The 21400-nt window shown below is 60.7% G+C and overlaps 1 protein-coding gene across 1 annotated transcript in view; it reads right to left on the bottom strand.

Moving 5' to 3' along the window:
- Positions 1–506: 506 nt before the first annotated feature.
- The window catches only part of NIBAN2 (niban apoptosis regulator 2), a 51752-nt gene continuing 30858 nt past the window's right edge, over positions 507–21400 (bottom strand). The window contains exons 2-14 of the mRNA XM_059141367.1: positions 21019–21149; positions 15523–15651; positions 13815–13920; positions 12393–12560; positions 7307–7422; positions 6668–6772; positions 6421–6583; positions 4913–5100; positions 3913–4068; positions 3297–3413; positions 3049–3156; positions 2855–2966; positions 507–2468 (exon numbers count right to left, since the gene is read on the bottom strand). Coding sequence (XP_058997350.1) covers positions 1885–2468; positions 2855–2966; positions 3049–3156; positions 3297–3413; positions 3913–4068; positions 4913–5100; positions 6421–6583; positions 6668–6772; positions 7307–7422; positions 12393–12560; positions 13815–13920; positions 15523–15651; positions 21019–21149 — 2183 coding nt within the window. The 3' untranslated portion in view covers positions 507–1884. The remainder of the gene's footprint in view (positions 2469–2854; positions 2967–3048; positions 3157–3296; positions 3414–3912; positions 4069–4912; positions 5101–6420; positions 6584–6667; positions 6773–7306; positions 7423–12392; positions 12561–13814; positions 13921–15522; positions 15652–21018; positions 21150–21400) is intronic.

Here is a 21400-nt window from a genome sequence, read left to right as displayed (position 1 = left end):
CCCCGCCAGCTGCGTGTGTGGTGATGGGTGTGTGTGACCTGTAGCCTCAGCCAGGGATGCACACCTTCTTAGGCCTCCGTTTACACCATCGTGAGATGGCGGAACCAGGGTGCCCTCCTCCCGGAGTCCTCAGCGCATGGCGAGGGCTCAGTGAATGCTGTGGGACCAGGAGTCCCCAAAATCCCCACACTGCAGTTCCGATCTGGCTTGGGCCTGGAGGCCTCTCCCTGCTCCTGCTGCGGGTGCCCCAGGGCGACTTGTCCTTAAAGCTGCTCCATCCCATCCTGGCCTCCTGGGCTCCGGAGAACAGCCTGCACTGACCCAGCTGAGAAGGCCAAGCTGCCATCAGGCCTGTCCCCTGTGCACCCTGCACCCCATCTCCGGGGCGGTACCCTCGGACCAGGCTTGAGAGGGGGTCAAACGATAAGCCCAAAAAGTTGGTGCACAGGTGGTCCTAGACCAGCTCTGGCGCAGGTCTCCCCCTGCCGGCGCCACACACAGGCTAGTGGCTTTAAATCGTTTATTGATTAGTAAAGCTTAAACAGTTTGCATAATATTTTCAGTATGATATCTGGGAAGGATGATTGAAAAAAACCCCAAGAGAAGGCACTAGAGGAGAGCTCAGAGTACGGACTGTGGTGGTAGAAGGTTAGTGAAGCATCGGAGATGAAGCCTGGGGGACCGGGTGGTCCCTGAGCACCAGCCACCGCCGCACGTCCTGGGGGCCTGAGGCCCCTGCCCCGGGAAGCAGACCAAGGGGTCGGAAGGGACTGGGGAAGCCAGGGGGTCCCGGGCCTTGGGGGGTTGGGGCTGTCTCACTCGACATTCACCCCCTAGCCCCAGATAAGCCGCTGAGGGAGGAGGACATCTGAGAAGGTAATCTTTCAGGGTGAGATGACCGGTGACTCGAAGGCAGCAGAGGCCGAGCCACAGCCTGACCCCACATCCTCAGGGGCCACCAGTGGTGCCTTGGGGAGCCGTACTCTGCTCCCCTGGTGGACAGTGCGTACCTTGGGGGTGGCCCTCAGGAGACAGAACCCACACCCCCCAAACCCCACCTCTGAGTGGCCTGTCACCCCCTCTGTCCCAGCCCGGAGTGTGTCTCCACTGGAGGGGCAGGGGGAGGCAAAGCCTGCTCCAGCTTCCAGAGCCCTTCCTGCGGCCGCCGCCACCTGCGCTGGGGCCGCTCCTGGCAACACCTCCCCAGCAGCTCACCTCTCCTCTCCTTTGGAACACTTCCTGGGCCTTTCTCATTCCAATCCCGGCCCCTCGCCCCTTCTCCTCCACGAGGCATCCCCCCCAACGCAGCATCCCCAGCCTGAAGCCCCCTCCGTGCACCTCCCCTCACCCAGAGCCGGGAAAGCGAGGCCAGTGTCACTCCGAAACTGGCCTCTGGAGGCCCAGCCAGGATGGAGAACGACAGTGGTCCGGACCCAGAGCTGGGCCTCAACGCTCCCTAGACCTGGTTCCAATGAGCCGCCCTCCACTGGCGAGACGGGAGAGAATTCAGTGGGCAAGTAACACAGCGAACAAGAACTCGATACCCGTCTTTCTGAGGAGGAGGGTGAGACCCGTGACGGCCCCAGAAGGCAGGAAAGGAGGACCCGGGCACTCAGCGGCCACCTCAGCCCCCTCAGCTGTGCCCACCTCCCAGCACAAGCAGGAAGCCCGAGATCATCCCACAGAAGAGAAAGCAGGGAGCAAAGTGTGACTGAACCCAGTAAAGTGACTCAGGTGGGCCACCCCCGCCCCACAAGGGCACCAGCCCTCCCCTCCCTCCACCCCGAGGCCTAGATCCGGGGCTCCCCACCTGGAGCCAAGCCTGCCAGTGTCTCAGAGGGGGTGGCCCATGTGCCATGTCCAGCAGGAGCTCAGGGGAGGAGCCTAGAACTCCGTCTGCACCCCTGCGCTGTCCTCGGTGGTGGTGTGGATGGGGGGGCAGCCATCAGGGCTGGATACCTGCTCCCCGGTCTCCTGGTCACTGGGTTTGGGAGGCTCAAGGTCCGCAGCCTTTCCAGGAGGGGGTTGCCGGAGGGGTGAGGCAGGCGGGGACGAGGCCTCAGAGGCTGCCGTGGGTTGGGGGCTCTCCTGAGATAGGGCCCCATTGAGCAGAGGGCCGGCCGGCGGGGGGCTCTCAGCCCGCAGATCCTGGGCCAGCAGGCCCCGGAGCTCGGTGACACTGTCCGGGGACGCAGGTGATAGTGGCTCAGAGCCGGCCTCGAACGGCAGCTCTGCCTCCTCGTCCTGGACCACAGACACCACCTGCTTGGCACGCCGTCGCTTTTCTGAATGAGTGGCTGCTTCTGGGACGCTGGGGCTGCCACTGTCCCCCATGCTGCCACCGTACTCCTCACCCCAGTCGATGGGCGCACCCTCGGCCAGCAGGTGCAAGTTGGGGTCGCTGTTGTGCATGACCATGCTGTCCCGGTAGAGGTTGTGCTTCCTCTGCACGGCGGCCTCCTTCACGGCTGCGGAGCCAAAAGGGGCGTCAGGACATTTGGCGTGGGGGCCGCGGCCGCCACCAACCCCCACCATGGTGCCCAAGTAGGACCCTCATCGCCGCCTCTGGCCTCACGATTAGCCCAGGCCTCGGTGCTGGGAACAAGCAGCCCAAGCCACCATTCCTGTCCCTCCTCTGACACTGTAATGCCAGAGCCCTGAGCTGACACGCAGGACAGCACAGAGAAATGATGCTACCCACCCCGGGCTGCACCGCTACCTAAACCAGCCCCCAGGCCTAAGTCCCGTGGTTTGGGCTGGGTCCAGGACGACCTCTCAGCAGCCATCCGGATCACCGCCCCCTCCAGTGGCAGTGAGGCTCCCCACAGCAGCTCCACAGCCGCCCCCGCCCTACCCTGCAGGATGTCCTTCATGACCGTCTGCAGCACCACCTCCTCGTACGTGTTCTCCACCAGGATGAATCTGGCGAAGTCCTCGAAGATCAGCTCCTGGAACCGGGGAAGCTCCTGCAGGGGTGGGGCGGGCGGTTAGGCCAGCTGGGTGGCAGGAGGGGGCTGTGGCGGGGTGGGGGGTGAGGGGCACGCTCACCGACTTGCACGTGGGCGCCAGCTTCTTGAGCAGGAACGGGATGGTGATCTGCAGTAGCGCCTCCCGAAAGAACCGCTTCCGCACTGAGCTGCTGTCATAGTCGTATTTCTGCCAGGAAAGAGGGGGTCAGGGGGATGGACCCTGAGCCTCGGAATCCTGGCGCAGGCCGGGGGGTCTGTGGTGCCTCCCGCAGGAGCAGCAAGCCTGGTGCCAGCCTGGGGCCTGGGCTCGGGGGCCAGGCCGCTTACCTTCAGCACCCGCTCCAGGATCCGCTGGATCGACTTGCACAGCTCCTCCTTGGTGGGCCCCTTCCCCAGCTCCTGGTGCAGGAGGGTCTCAAAGGTGTACACGGCATTGTCCATTTGCTGCAGGGCACACCGCGGGGCACGTGAGGGCCCTGGAGTGACCCCAGCCCCTCCCTGCACGCCTTGGAGGGGCTCCTCAGCCCATGACCCCCGGTCCGCTAGGGAGGCGCGCAGGCGGCCTGTGGGTGAACCTACGTGTTCACCCCCATCTTCACTCAGTGTCTACTGTGCGCTGGCACAGTGCTGGGCACTGGCAGGTCCCTGCCTTGAGGGAACAGAGGTCCTGGGCCTGCAGGGAGGGGCTTGGGGAGCAAGGAGGGCTTCCTGGAGGAAGAGGTCTCTAAAGTGAGACCGGAAAAAGGAGTCCAGACTAACCAGGTGAAAGGAGGGGCAGGTGTTCCAGCAGCTGGGAGCGCCCGAGTGGCCAGAGCAGGACTGAGCACGGCTGCTGGGGGGCCCAGGAGGAGGCAGGGCCAGGGCGTAAGGCCACGAAGGGAAGGGCCTCGGCCCAGGAGACGGGGCCCGGGGCAGGGGGACGTCAGCGGGTGCTGGGGCCCACCTCTCGCATGTGGATCTGGGCCCGCTGCTTGAACACGGCTGTGCTGGACACGTCGAAGCGCTGCTGCAGCCCGTCAAGCCGCAGCGGCTCCATCTTCTCGTAGCAGCTCTGCATCTTGAGGGGGTGGTACGCCAGCTGCGACAGCTTCTCCATGTACTGCAGGGGAGCGGGGACCTGAGCCGGGGCCCCCGGAGTGCGGGCAGACCACAGCCTGCCTGGGGCCCCAGGAGTCCGGGCCCAGCCCCCGCGGGGCAAGCTGCGGGGGGGGGTGGGGGGGGGGCCAGGCCCGGAGGGATGAGGCCGCGGAGGCCGGAGCACGGTCCGGCGGCCACGGTGCCCGGCGAGAGGCGCTCACGCCTTCTGGGGCACTGTGGGACCTCGGCAAGTCGCTCACCCTCTCGGAGCCTCCGACTCCGCAGCCTCAAACTCAGGGGACAGTTTCTCAAGATTTCTAAGGTCCTTTCTGGTTCTCAAATTCCGATAGTGTCTGTGGACTCCTCAGTGCGGGGTATGGAAGAGGAGGCCAAAGATTCTGGGATCGGTTCTGTCCCCCCCGGACAGCCACGGGGGGTGTCAGGCAGCCATGTACCCCAAAATGGGGTCTGTGGAACCCTGAGAACTAGGTAACGGAGAGGTAAGAGAGGTGCCGTCTCCACGTGGGGTACGTGAAATGGTACCCAAGTAATTCTGCTTCCGGTCAGGCTTGCCTCTCCTTCCCCCCCACCCTCGCCCCTCCCCCCTCCGCCTCCCCTCAATTCCTCCTCCCTCCTCCTCTCCCTCCCTCTTCTAAGTCCTTTGAGACTAAAGTAACCAGCCGGGTCGAGGGGGTCCGCGATCCCCCTTCCCTCTGACCGCTGACCCCCCAGTGCCTCACGCCCTCAGCCGCTTGGTCTCCAGCAGACCCTCTGGTGACGGGTCACACCCCGAGTCCCAGCCTGGCGGGGGCAGAGCAGACCCAGGCCCCGCGGGCCGTGGCGTGGGGCAGGGGGCCTGGCCTCACCTCACCCAGCTTGTCCGCACCGCCCTCGTTGATGACGTTCAGGTTCATGTCGGTGACCTCCTTGAAGAAGACGTCCCGCACTTCGGTGAAGCCCTGGCTGGTGGGTACCATGAGGGCCTCCAGGATGGACGGGATGTAGGGCTGGACGTGGTTCCGGACGCACACCTCTGCCTTGGGGAGGATGAAGGCTGCGCCCAGCGGGAGCCGCGTGAGCGGTGGCTCCGGGAGCCCAGAGACTCGCGGTCGTATTAGCTTTTTTTTTTTTTTTTAATTTATTTAACAGACAGAGATCACAAGTAGGCAGAGAGGCAGGCAGGGGGGGGGGGGGGGAGGGGGAAGCAGGCTCCCTGCTCAGCAGAGAGCCCGATGTGGGGCTCGATCCCAGGACCCTGGGACCATGACCCGAGCCGAAGGCAGAGGCTCAACCCACTGAGCCACCCAGGCGCCCCTCGTATTAGCTTTTAAAGAAAACCACTTGTGGGGCGCCTGGCTGGCTCAGTCCTTAAGCGTCTGCCTTTCGCTCAGGTCATGATCTCGGGGTCCTGGGATTGAGCCCCGTGTCAGGGTCCCTGCTTGGCGAGAAGTCTGCTTCTCCCTCTCCCACTCCCCTTGCTTGTGTTCTCTCTGTGTCAAATAAATAAATAAAATCTTAAAAAAAAAAGAAAGCAAGCCACTTGTGACACCAGCAAACTGAATGACTCACAGATCCACGTGTCAAAGAGAACGAGGGGTTCTGAGATCGGCCCCCGATATTTCTCAAAGTCTGAGGGCAAGGAACCACGAAAGGGGCTCGCCCAAAGGTGTCAGCATTGTTCTGCTTCACTTGAAGTGGAAAGAAGCGCATCTCGAGGGGTGTTGTTGCTTTGTTTAACGAAACAAAACACACCCTGGTAGACTCCGAGAGCCTCTGGGTTTTGCACATGCTGAGACAGCCCCTGCTCTGTGCAGCCACGTACAAGGCCATGGGCCCCTGGGCACGACCAGCTCCAGGGCACTCGGACCCACCCAGGGTGCTCTGAGGTCTGTCCCACTCCTCTGCCCAGCTAATGTTTGTTGCAACAGACAGACGTGAGCTCTCCGAGGTCTACGCAGCACAGTGAGGACAGAAGGGGCTCAGGCAACTGACATGTCCGGAAACTGCACGCGGTCAGCGTGTGGGGCAGGGTACAGGGGGCCGGGAACAAAAGGGAATGTGTGCGGACCCTGAAAAGCGAGCCCTGATCCTTGTGCATCATCACTAAACGGATGCCTACAAAGCCACGGTCAAGACCATGACCAACTAAAGCTGAGTGACAAACTGGAACTTCCTTAACAAGACAGACAGACATCTTCAAGGTCTGGATTTGCAAAAATAGCCACAAAACAACACCCAGAAGTTGGAAGAACAAAACCTCGGGTTGGTTTTCATTTTTTAAAATGACCAAACGAATCAAGTCACTTGTACATGGGTCCACGGCACAGATGGGAGGGCCGCCTGGGCCCCCGAGCACAATAGGTAGCCTGCCTACCTCTGATCTTGCTGGCCAGGTGCTCCTTGGAGGTGATGATCTGGTCCATGTCCGTGCGGATGGTGGCCTCCATGGCCGGCCGGGCCAGCTGCAGCTTGGCCAGCACCGCCTCGAAACGTGCCTTGGCCTGCTCGTATACCATGCGGTACACAGCGTCGGAGATCTGTGGGCGGAGCCACTGCATCAGAGCCAGAGCCAGGGTGCTGGGCGGGCACAGCCCCCCGTCTCCGAGCCCACACGCACCCACCTGGATCCACTGGCGCTGTCGCTCCTGTGGTTTCCCCTTCAGCCGCGGGGCGAGCTCTGCCTTCAGCTCAGGGCCCAGCTCCTCCATCACCAGGTTGCTCAGGATCTAGGACCAGGAGGCACAGGCCAGAGCTTAGAGCATGTCCAGCTGGCAGGTTCCTCTCCAAGTTCTCCTCAAGCCCCACCTCCCCTGGGCCTGGCCTTGGCTCCAGGTCTCCACTGCCCTCTCTCCTGAGCATCATTTACCCCAGATCCCAGTTCATCTGCTCGAGGGACCTGCAGGATTCTGCAGGATCCCACCCCAGGGCCTTTGCACCTGCTGCCTCCCTGTCTGGAACATGACCCCTTCCCCCCCCACTTGCACATAGTAGTACGTATGTTTATTTGTCAAATGTCTGTTTCTCCTGCTAGAGAGAGAATAAGGGCGCAGGCCATGTCCCTCTTATTCACAGAAGCACCCCAGCCCCTGGGTCAGGAGAGATAACAGTAAATGACTGAATAAAGAATCTCCACTTGTCCAAAATGATCTTATTGTCTCCTTACAAACCGGGAGCACCAGAGTCCAAAGTCTCTGTGCCTGGTACCACGCTCCGGCCCGGAGTGAACCCCACGGTCCCCTCAGCAATCCCCTCAGTCTCACCTGCACCTCATTCCCACACAGCATCTCCCAGGTGCCGTACAGCTCCTTCGACTGGCGGTACATGCGGATGGCATCCGTGAATGCAGGGCCCTCTACCTTCGAGTTCTCCGGGATCCCTGCTCCAGACAGGGAGGGAGAGGGGAGGTCAGTGGGATGGCCCAGTGGCCTTCACCGAGACCGACTGGCCGGCGGCCTGAACGCCCGCTCCCTCCCCCAAGTGTGCAGACACAGGTACATCCCTCCTGCAGCCCCACTGCCTTCACCGCGATGGTGGCGGTCATGTCTGCAGTGACAGTGACAGCGGTAACAGCCCTCCACCAACAGCAGCACAGCACTCTCCTTCGTATGCAACTTCCCTTCTCAAATCTTCCCAACTACCCCAAACTGTCCTCAACCTTACTTGACAGATCAACGCAGGCTGCAAGGTCAGGCTGCTGGCTGGAGGTCCCGGGGCAGTGAGTGGCAGAGCTGGGTCCCAAGGTCACCCCACCCCTACCGGGAGATGTGGCCAGCATAGCAGAGAGCGGGCCAGAGGAACCCCGAGGTCCCCATTCCAGTCCCGCTCCCTTCCCTTACTGTCCACACTGGGGCCTGCAAACTTTCCCTGCAAAGGGCCAGCCAGTAAATATTTTCAGCTTTGCAGACCAGATGATCTCTGTTGCAACCACTCCGCTCTGCCACGGCGGCATCAAAGCAGCCACAGACAATCTGGAAACCAACGAGCCGGTAAAACTTGATTTGCAAAAGTAGGCAATGGGCCAAATTCTGGGCCGTGCACTGCGTAGCTTGCCAAGTCTTCCTCCAGATCCCTGAACCCTAAGGGTCTCAGTTTTCTCTTCCTAGCAGTGGGAACAACGACCCAGCCTGGTCTCCCACATCCACCGTGATGCTCCAGCCATGGGAACGCGCTGGGAACTGGTCACGCGGGGGCCCCAGAGTGGAACCCACCTCCACACCGTGTCACCCTTTACTACGCCTAGCAGGGACGGGGTGCTGTCGCTGTCCGTGGGCGGGCTGGGTCACTCTCATTCACCACGGCATCCCGGTCCCACTACAACACACCAGTCCCAGACTCGTGCTACTGGTAGGACTGGCAGCAGCCCGTAGGAGCTCGCCCTCCTTCCGCGTGCCAGCGAGGTGGGTCAGGGAATGAGGCACGGGCCCCCCAAAACAGCTGCTGGGGAAGGCAAGCAGGAGGAAGTTGCAAAATCGGACTCGGGGAAGAATATGGTTAACACGCGGAGCCAGGCAGCGAGGCGGCCACGCTGGCCCCCTGCCCCCAACCGCTGTGTCCCTGGAGCCCAGGAAGGGGAAAGGGCAGTCTGGGCCTCCAAAACCCCGGCTCCCCACGGCTCTGACTACAGGCTGAGTCACCCCCGCAGAGAAAAAGCCCCTCTGGGCATGGGGACAACCCCCTCACCTCCAGCTGAGCACAGGAGTCACTGCCTGTCAGTGCCGGAAGGGGGCTCAGCGGTGGGAAACGGGGCTCCCTGGATGGGGTGGGGGTGGAGGGGTCTCCCCCCTGCCTTTCAGGGACTGAGATCAGGCAGAGTGACTGGAGCAGGGCAGGGGTGCTCCAGCGGAGCTGCCCATCGGGCCAGGGAGGAAGGAGGAGCACGGCCTCCCAGAGGCCAGGTTTTGCCTAGAAAATGTGGGCTGTGCTGTACGTGGGCCCTCGCTCACCCCAGGGCATTTGCGGTCTACAGACAACAAGCAGAGGCGTGGCGGGGGGGGGGGGGGGGGTGGCGGTAGGGAGTTGGGCTGGGGGGCGGGAGCACTAGGAAGGAGGCTACAACATCCCAGGCCTGGGCTCTCAGACCCTCAGGACATCTCTACTCCACAGCTGGGCTGCTGAGTCTCATAGGAGAGAAGGTCCCCTTCCTGAGCTCTTCCCCTGGTTGTCAGGGGCTGCATGGTGTCCCCCCAGATTCCTAGGTTAGAGACCTAAGCCCTAGTATTTCAGAAGGTGACTATATTTGGACGTTGGGCCTTTAACGAAGTAATTTAGGTAAAATGAGGTCATTAGGATGGGTCCCCATCCAAGAGGACTATGTCCTTGAAAGAAGGGAATCTGGATGCAAAATGGGCACAAGGAGAGGGTGCTGCGTGATTAGACAGCCGCCTGCAAGTCAAGGAGACAGGCCTCAAAAGGAAACTAACCTACTGACACCTTGATCTTGGACTTCTATCCTCCACAGTGTGTAAGCCATCCGGGCTCTGGCGGCCCAAGCAGACCCAGACGCCAGGCCCAGCCTGAGACCTCACACACATTCCCTCATCTCCGCCTCAAACAGCCCTGTTTGACGGCTGTTCTCAGTCCCACTTCTCCCGACGGAGGAGACTGGCTCAGAGATGCCGCGTTACTGGTTGGAGGACACACAGCTAGGGAATGGCAGCTGGAGGGCTCCAACACGGGACTGGCGGACTCCAGCCAAACCCGGGGACTTCCTGCCCGCGGGGTCATCAGGGTCAGACTGAGAAAGGAAACTGCATTCCTCAGTCCCAAGCAGCAGATTAAGGGGGATGGCAGTCAGACAGGAAGAGGCCTCGACCTCTGCAGCCCCGGCCCACCCTGCGGGCTCAGCTCCGTGCCCCAGCTGCCTCCTGCCACCCCCAGCTGCTCCAGGAATGCAGGATGTAAGGGGGGCCTTGGGACGAGCTGGCGTGCCCCCAGCTCGGCCTCCTCCCCCCACACCCCCTCCCACTTCCTGGCAGCCCCCGGAGTGAGCAATTCCAGGCCCAGCCTCTAAGCTAGAGGAAACAGGGAACTTTCCCACAGTCCTCGGGTAGAAGGAAACTCCTCTAAACCCCGCCCAGCACAGGCCGCCCCTTCTTTCCCCGCCCCTCCTGGCCACAGCACCCGCACCCACGCCCGCACCCACCCACGGGGCTCCCCTCAGCCTCCCAGGTGAGTTCCCAGCTGTGCCAGGCACGGGGCCAAGAGCTCTCCCCAAACCAGCTCATTCAGTCCGCCCGCCCGGCAATCCCACCGAGCTCAAGCTTGTCATCCTTGCATTGTGCGCAAGGGGAACCCACCCCTGACCTGGGGTAGACCCGCCAGCTCAGCCAGGAGCCCGGGAAACCTGGGACGGGGCTGGGGCGGGGAGGGAGGAAGAAGGGAGGAGCGGGGCGGGGGCCCAGACCCGGCAGCCAGAACCCAGAGGGCCTCCACCCAGCCCTGGCCCCAAAGCCCCAGGGGATCTGGGAACAGGAGGCCTTTTGTGGGTGGCAGGGCCTGGTCCAGGTGACAGGGGCGGCCCAGCTGAAGACCTGGTTCCTCCCACATGATTCCAGTCAGAAGGCGGCTCTGCAGAACAGGGAGGATGGGCGGGCGAGCCGAGTCCCCGCGGCAGCCGGGCCTCCAGTCGTGGGTGCCCATGCGGTCACCCCCCCCCCCCAGCACGGGAGACATGCTGGGCAGGGAGGGTGAGGGTGGTGGCCTCCTTCTCCTGCCTGCCCCAGGCCGGGTCACCAGGAAGGAGGGTCAGGTTTCAGCCCAGGCTGTTCCTTCCCCGAGGACACAAAGACCCTCAGTGCCCCACTGTCCCCATTTTTGATCAAACTCCTTACGGCCCTGCAGGGCCCTCCGGACCAGACCCCAGAGCCCCCCAGAGTGTTGGGTCACCCTCAGCAGGGCTTCATGCAACTCCTCTAAACTGTCCCCGCCTCTGAGCTGCCCTCCAGACTCAAGGCTAGAAAGCTCCTCCTCCGACTCGAGGACCATTCATCCTTCCGGTCTCAGCGGAACCCTCAGCTCCTCAGCTGGCCCCACTGTCTGCACACACAGGGTCAGCACCCACCCCCCAACACACACCCTCTAGGCTCCCGGGGCGGTGCCCACCCAGCACTGGGCACAGCTGCTCCTCCTGCTTAACGTCTGCCACCCCCACAGGGCTGCCGGCCACACAGGGGCAGGACCCCGGTCTGGCTCCCTGGGTGCAGCCTCCGCCTGACACTGAAGATGTCCACTGAATGAATGAGCAAGCAGAAAGAGACCCCATAACTTTACAGAAGAGAACGCTAAGAAAGGCCATGAACTCCCAGGCTACCCTATAGGTCAGGGTGAGACAATGAAGGATACAATAAAAAAAGTCTTAGGGCACCTGGCCGGCTCAGTCAGCGCGGCATGCAACTCCTGATCTTGGCATTGTGGGTTTGAGACCCACACTGGGGGGTAGATATTGCTTAAAATATTTTTTTAAAAAATTAAACAGGGTGCTGGGTGGCTCAGTTGGTTAAGCATCTGCCTTTGGCGCAGGTCAAGATCCTGGGGTCCTGGGATCGAGCCCCACATCAGGCTCCCTGATCTTCGGGAAGCCTGATTCTCCCTCTCCCACTCCCCCTGCTTGTGTTCCCCCTCTTGCTGTCTGTCAAATAAACAAATAAAATCTTTTTTAAAAAAAAGAAACTAAACAAGTGAATAAATAAAAGTCATTACACCCAGCATCGAGTGGACTCTCACCATGAATCCGTACAAACACACTAAGACCCGGGAGGGATTCTTATCCCGTCTCATACAGGCTCAGAGAGGTAAGCTGGTCTCCTCCTAAAGTCATGTTGCTAGGAAGGGGCAGCATCGGGACTGTGATTCTGGGCCCCAGGGCCCAAGGGCTAAACAACCAGACCCCCTCTAAGAACAATTTCTCAAATTATCTCCGAGCCGCACAGAACTGTTTTCTTCAAGGAAGAGAGCACCTGGGTGGCTCAGTGGGTTAAGCCTCTGCCTTCGGCTCAGGTCATGATCTCGGGGTCCTGGGATCGAGTCCCACATCGGGCTCTCTGCTCAGCGGTGAGCCTGCTTCACCCTCTCTCTGCCTGCCTCTATGCCTACTTGTGATCTCTCTCTCTCTCTGTCAAATAAATAAATAAAATCTTTAAAAAAAAAAAAAAAAAAAGGCAACATCGCAGAGGCTTCCTAATGACCCCAGCAGGAAACGGAGAACAGCTCCTAGAGCAGGGTTGCCACACCATACTCAGCCACTAGGTGTCACCACTCAGCGCATACCCCAGGCCACCGCCACCGCCACCGCCGCTACCATCACCACTACCACAGCCACAACCACCACCACCGAGGGGGGGGGCTCACCATTGTTGCAGTGCCGGATGCAGTCCTGCAGGACCGCCTGCCACTTGTCCTGCTCGGCTTCCGTCATCATGCAGAAGTAGTAGTGGCGGGCAGAAGGGTGCCAGAGGATGAGCGGGAACTGCGTGGGGCACTTGAGGATGGGGGCTGTGCCCGATTTTGACGAGGTCCCTGCCGAGAGACAACACCGGCTGAGCCGCTGCCCCTGCAGTTTCTGGGGTGGTGCTTGGGGCGGGTAGGGGGGGACGACAGGCGACAGGGCAACGGATCCCCAGGCCCAGCTCCCAGAAGCTGGCTAAAGCCCGGAGAGGGCTGGCCTGTTCTGGGCTGAGCAGCAAGTCAGTAGGGAAACAGCATGCTTCTCCGCCACTGCAGCCCAGCTAAAGAGACCTCAGAGTCCCCAGGCATGTTCAGACCCGTTTCTCGGAGCTGGCACTGCACCTGGGGAAGGGCTCGCCAGCTCCTGCCTACAGCACAGGCAGCACGGGTCAGAGAGGCCTCAGGCTCAGAGGCGGAGCACTACCTTCTTGGGTTTCCCTTCAAATTTCAGCTGTGGAGGCCAAAGAGTAGCTTAAATGTCCCAGGGGGAGGGAGGGTTGGGGGGCAGGGGACAGAAAATAAATAAAAGGAGATTTTTCTCTATTTCTTCCCCATGGATATTTGAGATCCAGAGAGATAAGCGGTCCCGGGACTAAGACCTCACCCCTGTTGATAACACAATGACAGCTCTTCTTCTAGGCCTGGCTCTGCATCCCTGTGTGGGGCCTGGGGGCACACAACACTGCGCAGGGTCTACACAACACCCCAAGGTCAGTCCTCCCACTGCCAAGTTGCCCAAGAAGACATAACAAAAACAAAGCCAGCCTTGGGGCTGGAATTCAGGAATGCTGGGCTTTCGCAGAGCCCTCAAGGGCACAGGGCCCTCGACCCCTAAGCCCTGTCGGGAGGGTGGGACACAGGCTGCCCCCCAGATCGGAGGCTCCCCCACCCCCGGGTTTCCCTGAGGTCACCTGGGAGGCAGATGTGCTCCCGTAAGGCTTCTGGGAGGCCCCGACCAGGTGGAATGGAAACGGAATACCTAGGACTCCTCAGCAATGCAGTACTGACTCCAGTGTAGAGAGTCATCAGGGTCATCTACTCCAGAGATCTCACAAGGCCTCAGGGAGGTGGGAAGGGCGGAGAGCAGGACCCCCACAGCATAGCTGTGACTGTAAGGCTCAGGAAGCCCGCACAGGCACGCAGCAGGGAGCCAACACCGGCCCAGGCCCAGTTCACTGGGTGGCCTCAGGCAAACCCCTAGCCTGGCCACTCTCTCTGCAAACGTGGAGCCTGGAGCTCTGTGATCAGGGCTGCCCTCTCCCCCGGCCACCTCCTGGGCTCAAGCAGGGCATCTCGGCCTGAGACGGGGTGCGGGGGCTCCTTTACCTGGTAAGGAGTTGCCAACAAGCTCCAGGTACTGGTCCAGGGAGGTGAGGATTTTGTAGCCGGCACTGTTGATGATAGCTCGGGGTGGGACCTGCCGCTCGTAGGCCTGAGGAAGGGACAAGAGATGGCCGCTGGGAGTTACAGAGTGGCCAAACCTAAGCCCCATGTTCCACTCGGGCTCCAGGGCCCTCTCAGTGTGACCTGCCTGATGCAGGGGGGAGGAGGGGAAGGGAGAGGGGAGGGGGAGAGAGGAAAGAGGAGAAACCTACCCACCCGGTGATTTGAGACCACCTGGTGTAATGACCTGCGTCCCAGCTCCACTGAACACTGACTGAGTGACATGGACACTAGGCTCCTTTGCCTCCTATGCTTTTGTCTCCTCATCTACTAAACCAGGGCGATGACAGCTCCCACCCCACGGGCCGAGTGAGGACAGCGTGAAATGATCGGTGTAACATGACTGGCTCCCCGCCTCGCAGCCAGCCGCGGTGAGCATTCCCAGCACTCCCTCCCCTGTTAGCAGCAGCCCCCACCAGCAGAGTGTGAGTGTTTACTACACACCAGGCACCGTGCTAAGGGCTCGGCACTGCTTCCTTCCACAAAATCCTCACCATCCAGTGGTGGGGTAACATCGTCAGCCACAAGCTCACAACAGCCCGTGCTCAACCGAGGACGTGACCTGGTCTGTGCGCCCCCTGGCTCCAGAGTCTTTGACTATTACCCTGCATTGTCCAGCAGATTCCTAGGTTCTGAGCCCCCCACAAATCTGCTTTGGATGAGAATTAGGTCTGGACATTGCTTTCTTACACCCAAGAGGGTCTTTGTCATAGTGGCTTGTACAGCAGGGCTGCCATGCTGCCTCTGGCCACTAGGTGTCACTACCCAACACATTTTTTCAGAACGGCTCAGGCCCTTCAAGGCACTGATTTGCAAAGTGTGGTCCTAGGTCCCGAGCACCACCAGCATCACCTGAGAATTTGTTAGAAGTACAAACTAGCAGCCCTGCTCAGACCTCCATCAAACTGGGTAGGCCCTGCTTGTGCCATACACCCTCCAGGTGGCACCAGCTTGAGGACCCCTGCCAGGGGCCATCAGTCTGCTCCCAACCCTGTTTCTGTTTCTTTAACCCTGATTTTCCTTGAACAGAGGACACTCAGGCCTGTCCTTGGCTACTCTGGAAAAATGTCTGGGAGAAGAAATTGGGTCTGTGGCTCAGCCAGAGGAGATTCCCCAAAGGCACAGGGCAAAGATAAGGAATAATGGGCAGGATACTTCCCCATCAGGCAGCAGAGGGCCATAGGGAGCAGGAGGGGGCGGAGGAATCAGGAAGGAAAAAGATGGGATCACCACCCTGGGGTAAGAGGGGGAAGGGAACAGCCAGACTCCTGTGTCAGCAGTCGGCTGTGACCATGGAAGAGCAAGAATGGGAGTGGCTGGAGAGCTTCAGGAAGCCTAGCCAGGAAGGAGGCTGGGAGGGGTGGGGGGTGGAGGGGAGAAGCTCTGGCTCTGGCACTGGAGGGACTGGACAAGAATCTGAGGTGGGTAGGGACTAGTGGCAAGTTGCTTCCAGGGGGAGGCAAAGTGAAAGGGGAGCCCCAGCGCCAGGCTGTCTAGAAGAAGCCAGCAGAACAAGCAGGCTGGGCATGTGGGCTGTGGAGAAGGAGCAGAGCAGGGGTGCGGTTGGCGGGGGTGGGGGGTGGGGGCTCACCACTTTGTTCTCATAGAGCACCAGCCCATAGTTGTGAGGCACGAGACTGAAGCGGTTCCTCCACTTCTTGTTGTCCTCCTGGTACTGGAAGAGGTTCCCCGAGAAGATGATGCGCTCATCCAACGGCACCTGCAGGTGGGGTGGGGTGCGGAGTGAGGCCCAGCCCAGTTGGCCAGTGGGGCTCCCCCAAGAAGGGGGGGGCACTGCTGAGCACATCCCTCATCCCGATCTCCCCGAGTCCTCCTCTGAGGCAGGGCTGCATCTTAGCCACGTGGCCGACGAGCAGAGTGAGGCTCAGGGCAAAGGGGCTTCCCCAAGGTCCAGCCAGAGCCACAGTGATGCCAGGACTCAAACCCGGGCCAGGCACCAACATTCGGGGCCCAGCCAGGACCAAGGTCTCCCACTCTATCCTGGCCCTAGAACCTTGAGGCGGGTCTCTGGAGCCCACGGCAGGCTGCTTCCTCATTCACCCACCACAGCAGCGCAGCGGCACTAGCCCGACGGGAAAGGCCCACAGGCCAGTACAGTGAAGGCTCCGGTGCCTGCTAAAGTCTCCTTCCTGCTCTCAGTACCAAAAACTTGACCAAGGTGGCTGTGGAGAGCCTCCCTGGCTCTGACAGCTAATAAGATGAGCTCCGTGAATTCGGGTGGGGTTGGAGGGGACCGGAGTTTGGAGGGTTCAATGTTGGACCAGCATCCTGGCAGACCCGATGACCAATGTGGGCGGCAGAAACGCCCAGACCTTCCTTGCGAAGCCCTAGCTTGGACTCCCCCTCTGACTCCGTGTGATTTCGGGCCTGTCACATCAGCTGTCTGAGCCCCGGTGTCCTCATCTGTGACATGAGGACGGGGACAGCAGTGACTTCAGCCCAGGGTCTCGCGGAGTCCGTGAGATGCCGTGTGCAGGATCGCACACATCTGACAGGCGGTCTGCTCGGCTCACGGCAGACCCAGCCCCCGTGACCGCGCTGGGACTCCCGAGACTGTCAGTCTGCGGACTCCACAAGCTGCCTTACTTGGGGGGGAGGAGGGGTGGCCGTGCCTGAGAGCTGAGAACGTGTTTCCTGAGAAAACCCTCGCCGGGAAGTTTCAGGAAAGAGAGATACAGAGGCCACAGGGGGCAGGCTGACTCCTGGATGGACGGAGTTTCAATAGGTTCTAGCAGTTCTCCAATAAATATGGAACCTCTTGCAAAAATAAACATGCATCCTATTAATAACGGCAGAAAGTATTAATATGAACAGTGCCTGACCCTCCCCAGCTTCCCCGCTCTGCTTCTGCCCCTGTAGCTGGAGCCTTGGAGCCTCCCGCCCCCAAGGCGTGTGTCTTCACAGGGCCCCCCCTCCCCAGCAACCTCCCCACTACTCTTCAAGGGGAAATGCCAAAACACTCTTGGAAAAACGAGGGCCCATTGTACTCAAACAATAGTACCCCACGACTGCTTCCTACCCGGGGATAAAAATATTTACAGGAAAAGAAAATGGTCCCCCCACCACCCCTCCCCACACGCCACCCCACCGCATACAAGTGGGCTCTGCCCAGCCACCAAGCTCTCCTCAGTGGGCTATATTTAGACAGGGGCCTCCTCTCAAACCCAGCTCTCAAATCCCAATCTTTTCTGGAAAGAAAGAGCAGACAGCTCTCCTGACACCCTGCTGAGACCCCTCGCTCCCCCCCCCCAGAGGCCCCCCACCACCCCCTTTGCTCCTCCTCCCAGCTCAGGGCAGGGTCCCCGCCTCAGGGGCAGCCCAGCCCCACCACCCCACCACCCCACCACAGTCCACCCCCAGATCCAGCGGCAGCCCGTAATGGGCGGTTGCTTGCGGGTTCGGGTTTTATTTTTAAGACTTTCAAATGGCGGAGTCCTGTTTCCGTTGGAAGGCCTGCAGGAAATGAAACGGAACCTGCCAGTCCAGGCAAAATATTTTGGACGCTGCCAAGCTCTCCAGCGCCGCGCTGGGGATCTTCGGGGGGTGGGGGGGGGAGCGAATGGCGACCCCGGTTCCCACGGCCCGGATTCTAGCCCCAGCCCCACCGCCCACGCCGCAGGAGTCTGGACAAGCAGCTCCGCCTCTCTGAGCCTCCGCGTTCACATCGCGGGTGTGGACAGAAGTAGAACCCCTCAGGGCGATGCCCCCCGCCTGCTAGATGAGCGGTACCCACACAGCCCAGCTGCTATTTTTAACAGGATTTCTGGGTTTTTACTATTACTATTACTATTGCTACTCTATTATCATTTCTAATACAAATAATTGACATTATGATGACAATTAACATTCGTATTTCTATTATGATATTATCCTGATTTATCACAATGGCCAGTTTCCTAAGGGGCAAAACGGGACCAAATATCCTTGCTTTTGGGGGGTTGGGGGTGATTTCCTTTTACTCCTCTTACTGACACGTCACTGTGGCTTTCCTACAATGGGCACTAAAGCGTTCCTACAGACGTCCCTCCCATGGTGACTCCCCAGCCTCGCGCCATCAGACATCACCACTCACTCGGGTCACTGGGGCCCTGGCTGTCTGGGACACCACACAAGAGGGCATGTGCCAGACAGCCAGTGCGGGCCACACCTCTGGGCACCACTTCAGCTCTCTGTTGCCACAGGATGGGGAGGGGGCCACGACACCAAGGGACCAGACATAAAGGGTCCGGTGATGCTCCGAGGCTCAGGCGCGCAGCCCCGGCCTGCCCTCCACACACCCCCCCCCCCCCGTAGGAATCGAACCTGGCTCGCATCCTGCCTCCACCCCGCTGGGCGACCCACTGAAAGGCCCAGCTCTACCCGCCGCTCTCACAGCCTGATGGTCTCTCTTCCTGGTAGGTGCTCAGCGGAGACGACCACCTCCCAAGAGGCTCTGGCGGGACCGCCACCCCGCCCCAGGCTGAGCTCACTCTGTCCTCTCCTTTGTGGCACCAGTTTACTGTCTCCGAGTGTCTGTGGGACCAGCGCAGCCTCTGCGCCTGCCTGGCTCCATGTGTGTGGTCCTGACTATGGGCCCACCTGTCTCTCCTCGGGTGATGCCTCCAGCTGTCCCTCCCACTGCGAAGACACCAAAGGGTAACACGTGCCAAGAGCCAGCTCCAGCCCCTTTGGTCTCAGGATAACAGGACACATTTTCCACCACTTGGGTTTGGGGGAGGGTGAGGACAAGAAGGAAAGAGCCCCATCCCTCCCAAGTCTGGGGCCCTCGGAGGCTCTTCTGCAGTAACACCTCTGCAACCCCCAGACTGGTCCGCATAATCTGAACCCCACCCGGAGGCCCCAGGACATCCCCACCCCGTCCCTAGGCTGCTCTCCCACCTCTGGCCCATGAAGGCGGTTCTGGGTGTCCATTCACATGCAGAGAAACTGAGGCTCGGGAAGGCGAGGTGGCGGGCTGGAGGTTACCCAGCAAGTCGGGACTTGCGTCTTACTAACCCCCTGCTCCCCTCATTCTCTCGGGAGTCGTCTCCACAGCCCCCCGCAGGAGGTGCCCACCTGTCAGGTCAGGAGAACGAGCCCTGAGGGTTGACTCAATTGCCCAAGCCAGCAGCTACCAAGAAGCTCTGGGCCGGGACGCCTGAGCTTTCCTCCCGCAGACCACGGCGTTCCAGCCTCCTTCCTTCCCCTACAGTCCTTCCCCTGCCCCGGAAGCCCGAAAACAGGCTGACCCGGGCCGCTGGGAGGAAGCCCACAGGACTGGGTGGGGAGGTGCGACGAGGTGGCCCAGGGCAGCTTTGGAGCCCACCAAGCACGGAATTCGGCCACAAAGGACCAGAGCAGCCGCACTGGGCTGGCCTGGCTGACCTGGTTTGGAGCCTGGTAAGGGACGGGCTCAGCCGGTCCAATCCCCCAGAGGGAAGCTGGTGGGTGGATTCTCTGTCCCGGGGCCACCAGCAAGTAGCCTCCAGGCTGCTGCTGGGCCACTCCAGGGCAGGCTACCTGCAGAATAGGTGGGACGGGCACCCTTCCTCCGTGTCCCCCTCCCCTCTGCCACCCCTGGCTGTATGGGTGGGGGTGAGGGGGGACAGAAGGTGAAGGTCACTGAACAGGTGTGCCCTGGATCGTCCCTGGGCTGACTCAGAGCCCCCCGTACCACCCCAGAGGAGCAAGGGTTTGGAGGAGCACCGACCCCAGGTCCCACGGCCCAGAGGCTCACCCCACAGGCTCAGGCCAAGGGCCGCTGGCTTCCAGCCCGGCACTCGTGACCGGCACGTTCCAATGTTCCCTCACCTCCTCTCCACCAGTCCCGCCCGGGGCCCCACTCGGAGGCCAGTCTCTGCCGGGCCCCTTCCCAGGAGGCTTTGGGTGCCTCCTTCAGTCTGTGCTGACCCATGGGCCGCAGTCACACAGCTTCCAGTCCCACAACAAATATTTACTGGGCAAACACAATCCTGCTAATGACAGGCTAATGACAGGCTAATGACACGGCCGGTGATGCTGACACGATGGGCCAGCGCTCGCCGAGCGCCTTCCCTGCTCCAGGCGCCCTGCCGACTGATTCTGTCACCCTTACAACTCCCTGCGCAGGTGTTCTCACCCCATTTCACAGATGAGTAAACTAGGGTCCACGAGGGCAGGTCATTTGCTCACGGGCATTAGGCCTTAAAGAGGAGCAGCCAGTGGCGCCTGGGTGGCTCAGACGGTTAAGCGTCCCACTCTTGAGTTTGGCTCAGGTTGTGATCTTAGGGTCCCTGTATCGAGCCTCGCGGCAGGCTCTGCTGTCTGCTTGAGGATTCTCTCTCTCCCTCTGTCCCTCCTCCCGCTCTCATGGGCACATGTGCACGATCTCTCTCTTGAACAAATCTTTGAAAAAAAAAAAGTGGGGGGTGGCTGGGTGGCTCAGTGGATTAAAGCCTCTGCCTTCAGCTCAGGTCATGATCCCGGGGTCCTGGGATCGAGCCCCGCATCAGGCTCTCTGCTCAGCCAGGAGCCTGCCTCCCTTCCTCTCTCTCTGCCTGCCTCTCTGCCTACTTGTGATCTCTATCAAATAAATAAATAAAATTTAAAAATATATTAAAAGAAAAAGAGGGGGGCGGGAAGTGGGCTTGAACCTAGGCCTGTCAAGATGATTCCAGAGCTCCAGCTCCACCAATGGAGGGGCAGAGCTGGCAGGGAATCCCCATGCCGAATGAAGAGGTCTTGGTGAGACCACTGGGTTATCTGACCCTTCAGAAGCTGGGGGGCACCGAGGCAGCTCAGTTGGTGAAGCATCTGCCTTCAGCTCAGGTCCTGATTCCAGGGTCCTGGGATGGAGCCCCACATGGGGCTCCCTGCCCAGCCGGGAGTGTGCTTCTCCCTCTAGCTCTGCACTCCTCCTGCCCCTGCTCGTGCTCGCTCTGGTACTCAAATAAATAAATAAAATCTTAAAAACAAACCAAAACAGATGCTAGGTGGGGCCCCTAAAGACCATGGAGGCAACAATGGTAAACTGAGGCCCGGGGTCAGGAAGCCACTCGCCCAGGCCATGTGGGGGCCCGCCCTGCCCCCGGCTCAGCACCTCTCTCACCTTGCGCCAGAGCAGCTGGGCCTGCGGCAGCCCCGTGCCCTCGATCTCGTGGCGCATGCTGTTGAACAGGGCCACGCCATACTGGTCCTCATAAAAGCGCAGGAACTCCGTCAGGATCTTCCCGGTTCTCTCTGAAAGGGAAGAACAAAGAGGACCGTGAGGTCGGCACAGTTACCGCGAGCAGCAGCCAGGCCCCAAGGAGGCGCACCAGCCAAGCTCGTTACCGCCGGCTGGTGAAACCGGTGGCCCAAGCTCTCTCCTTTCACCTGCCTCGCCTTCCAGGCCAGAGCGCTGCTGCGTCCCCTGTGCACAGGGGGTGGCCCTTCGACGGGAAACCGGCCGATGACGGTGACAGAGAAAACACGAGAAACCGACAGACGAG

Source organism: Mustela lutreola, chromosome 12, assembly GCF_030435805.1.
Source record: "Mustela lutreola isolate mMusLut2 chromosome 12, mMusLut2.pri, whole genome shotgun sequence".
Classification (NCBI taxonomy): Eukaryota; Metazoa; Chordata; class Mammalia; order Carnivora; family Mustelidae; genus Mustela; species Mustela lutreola.
The sequence above is the reverse complement of the archived record's forward strand: the minus strand, read 5'-3'. Positions and strand labels throughout refer to the sequence as shown.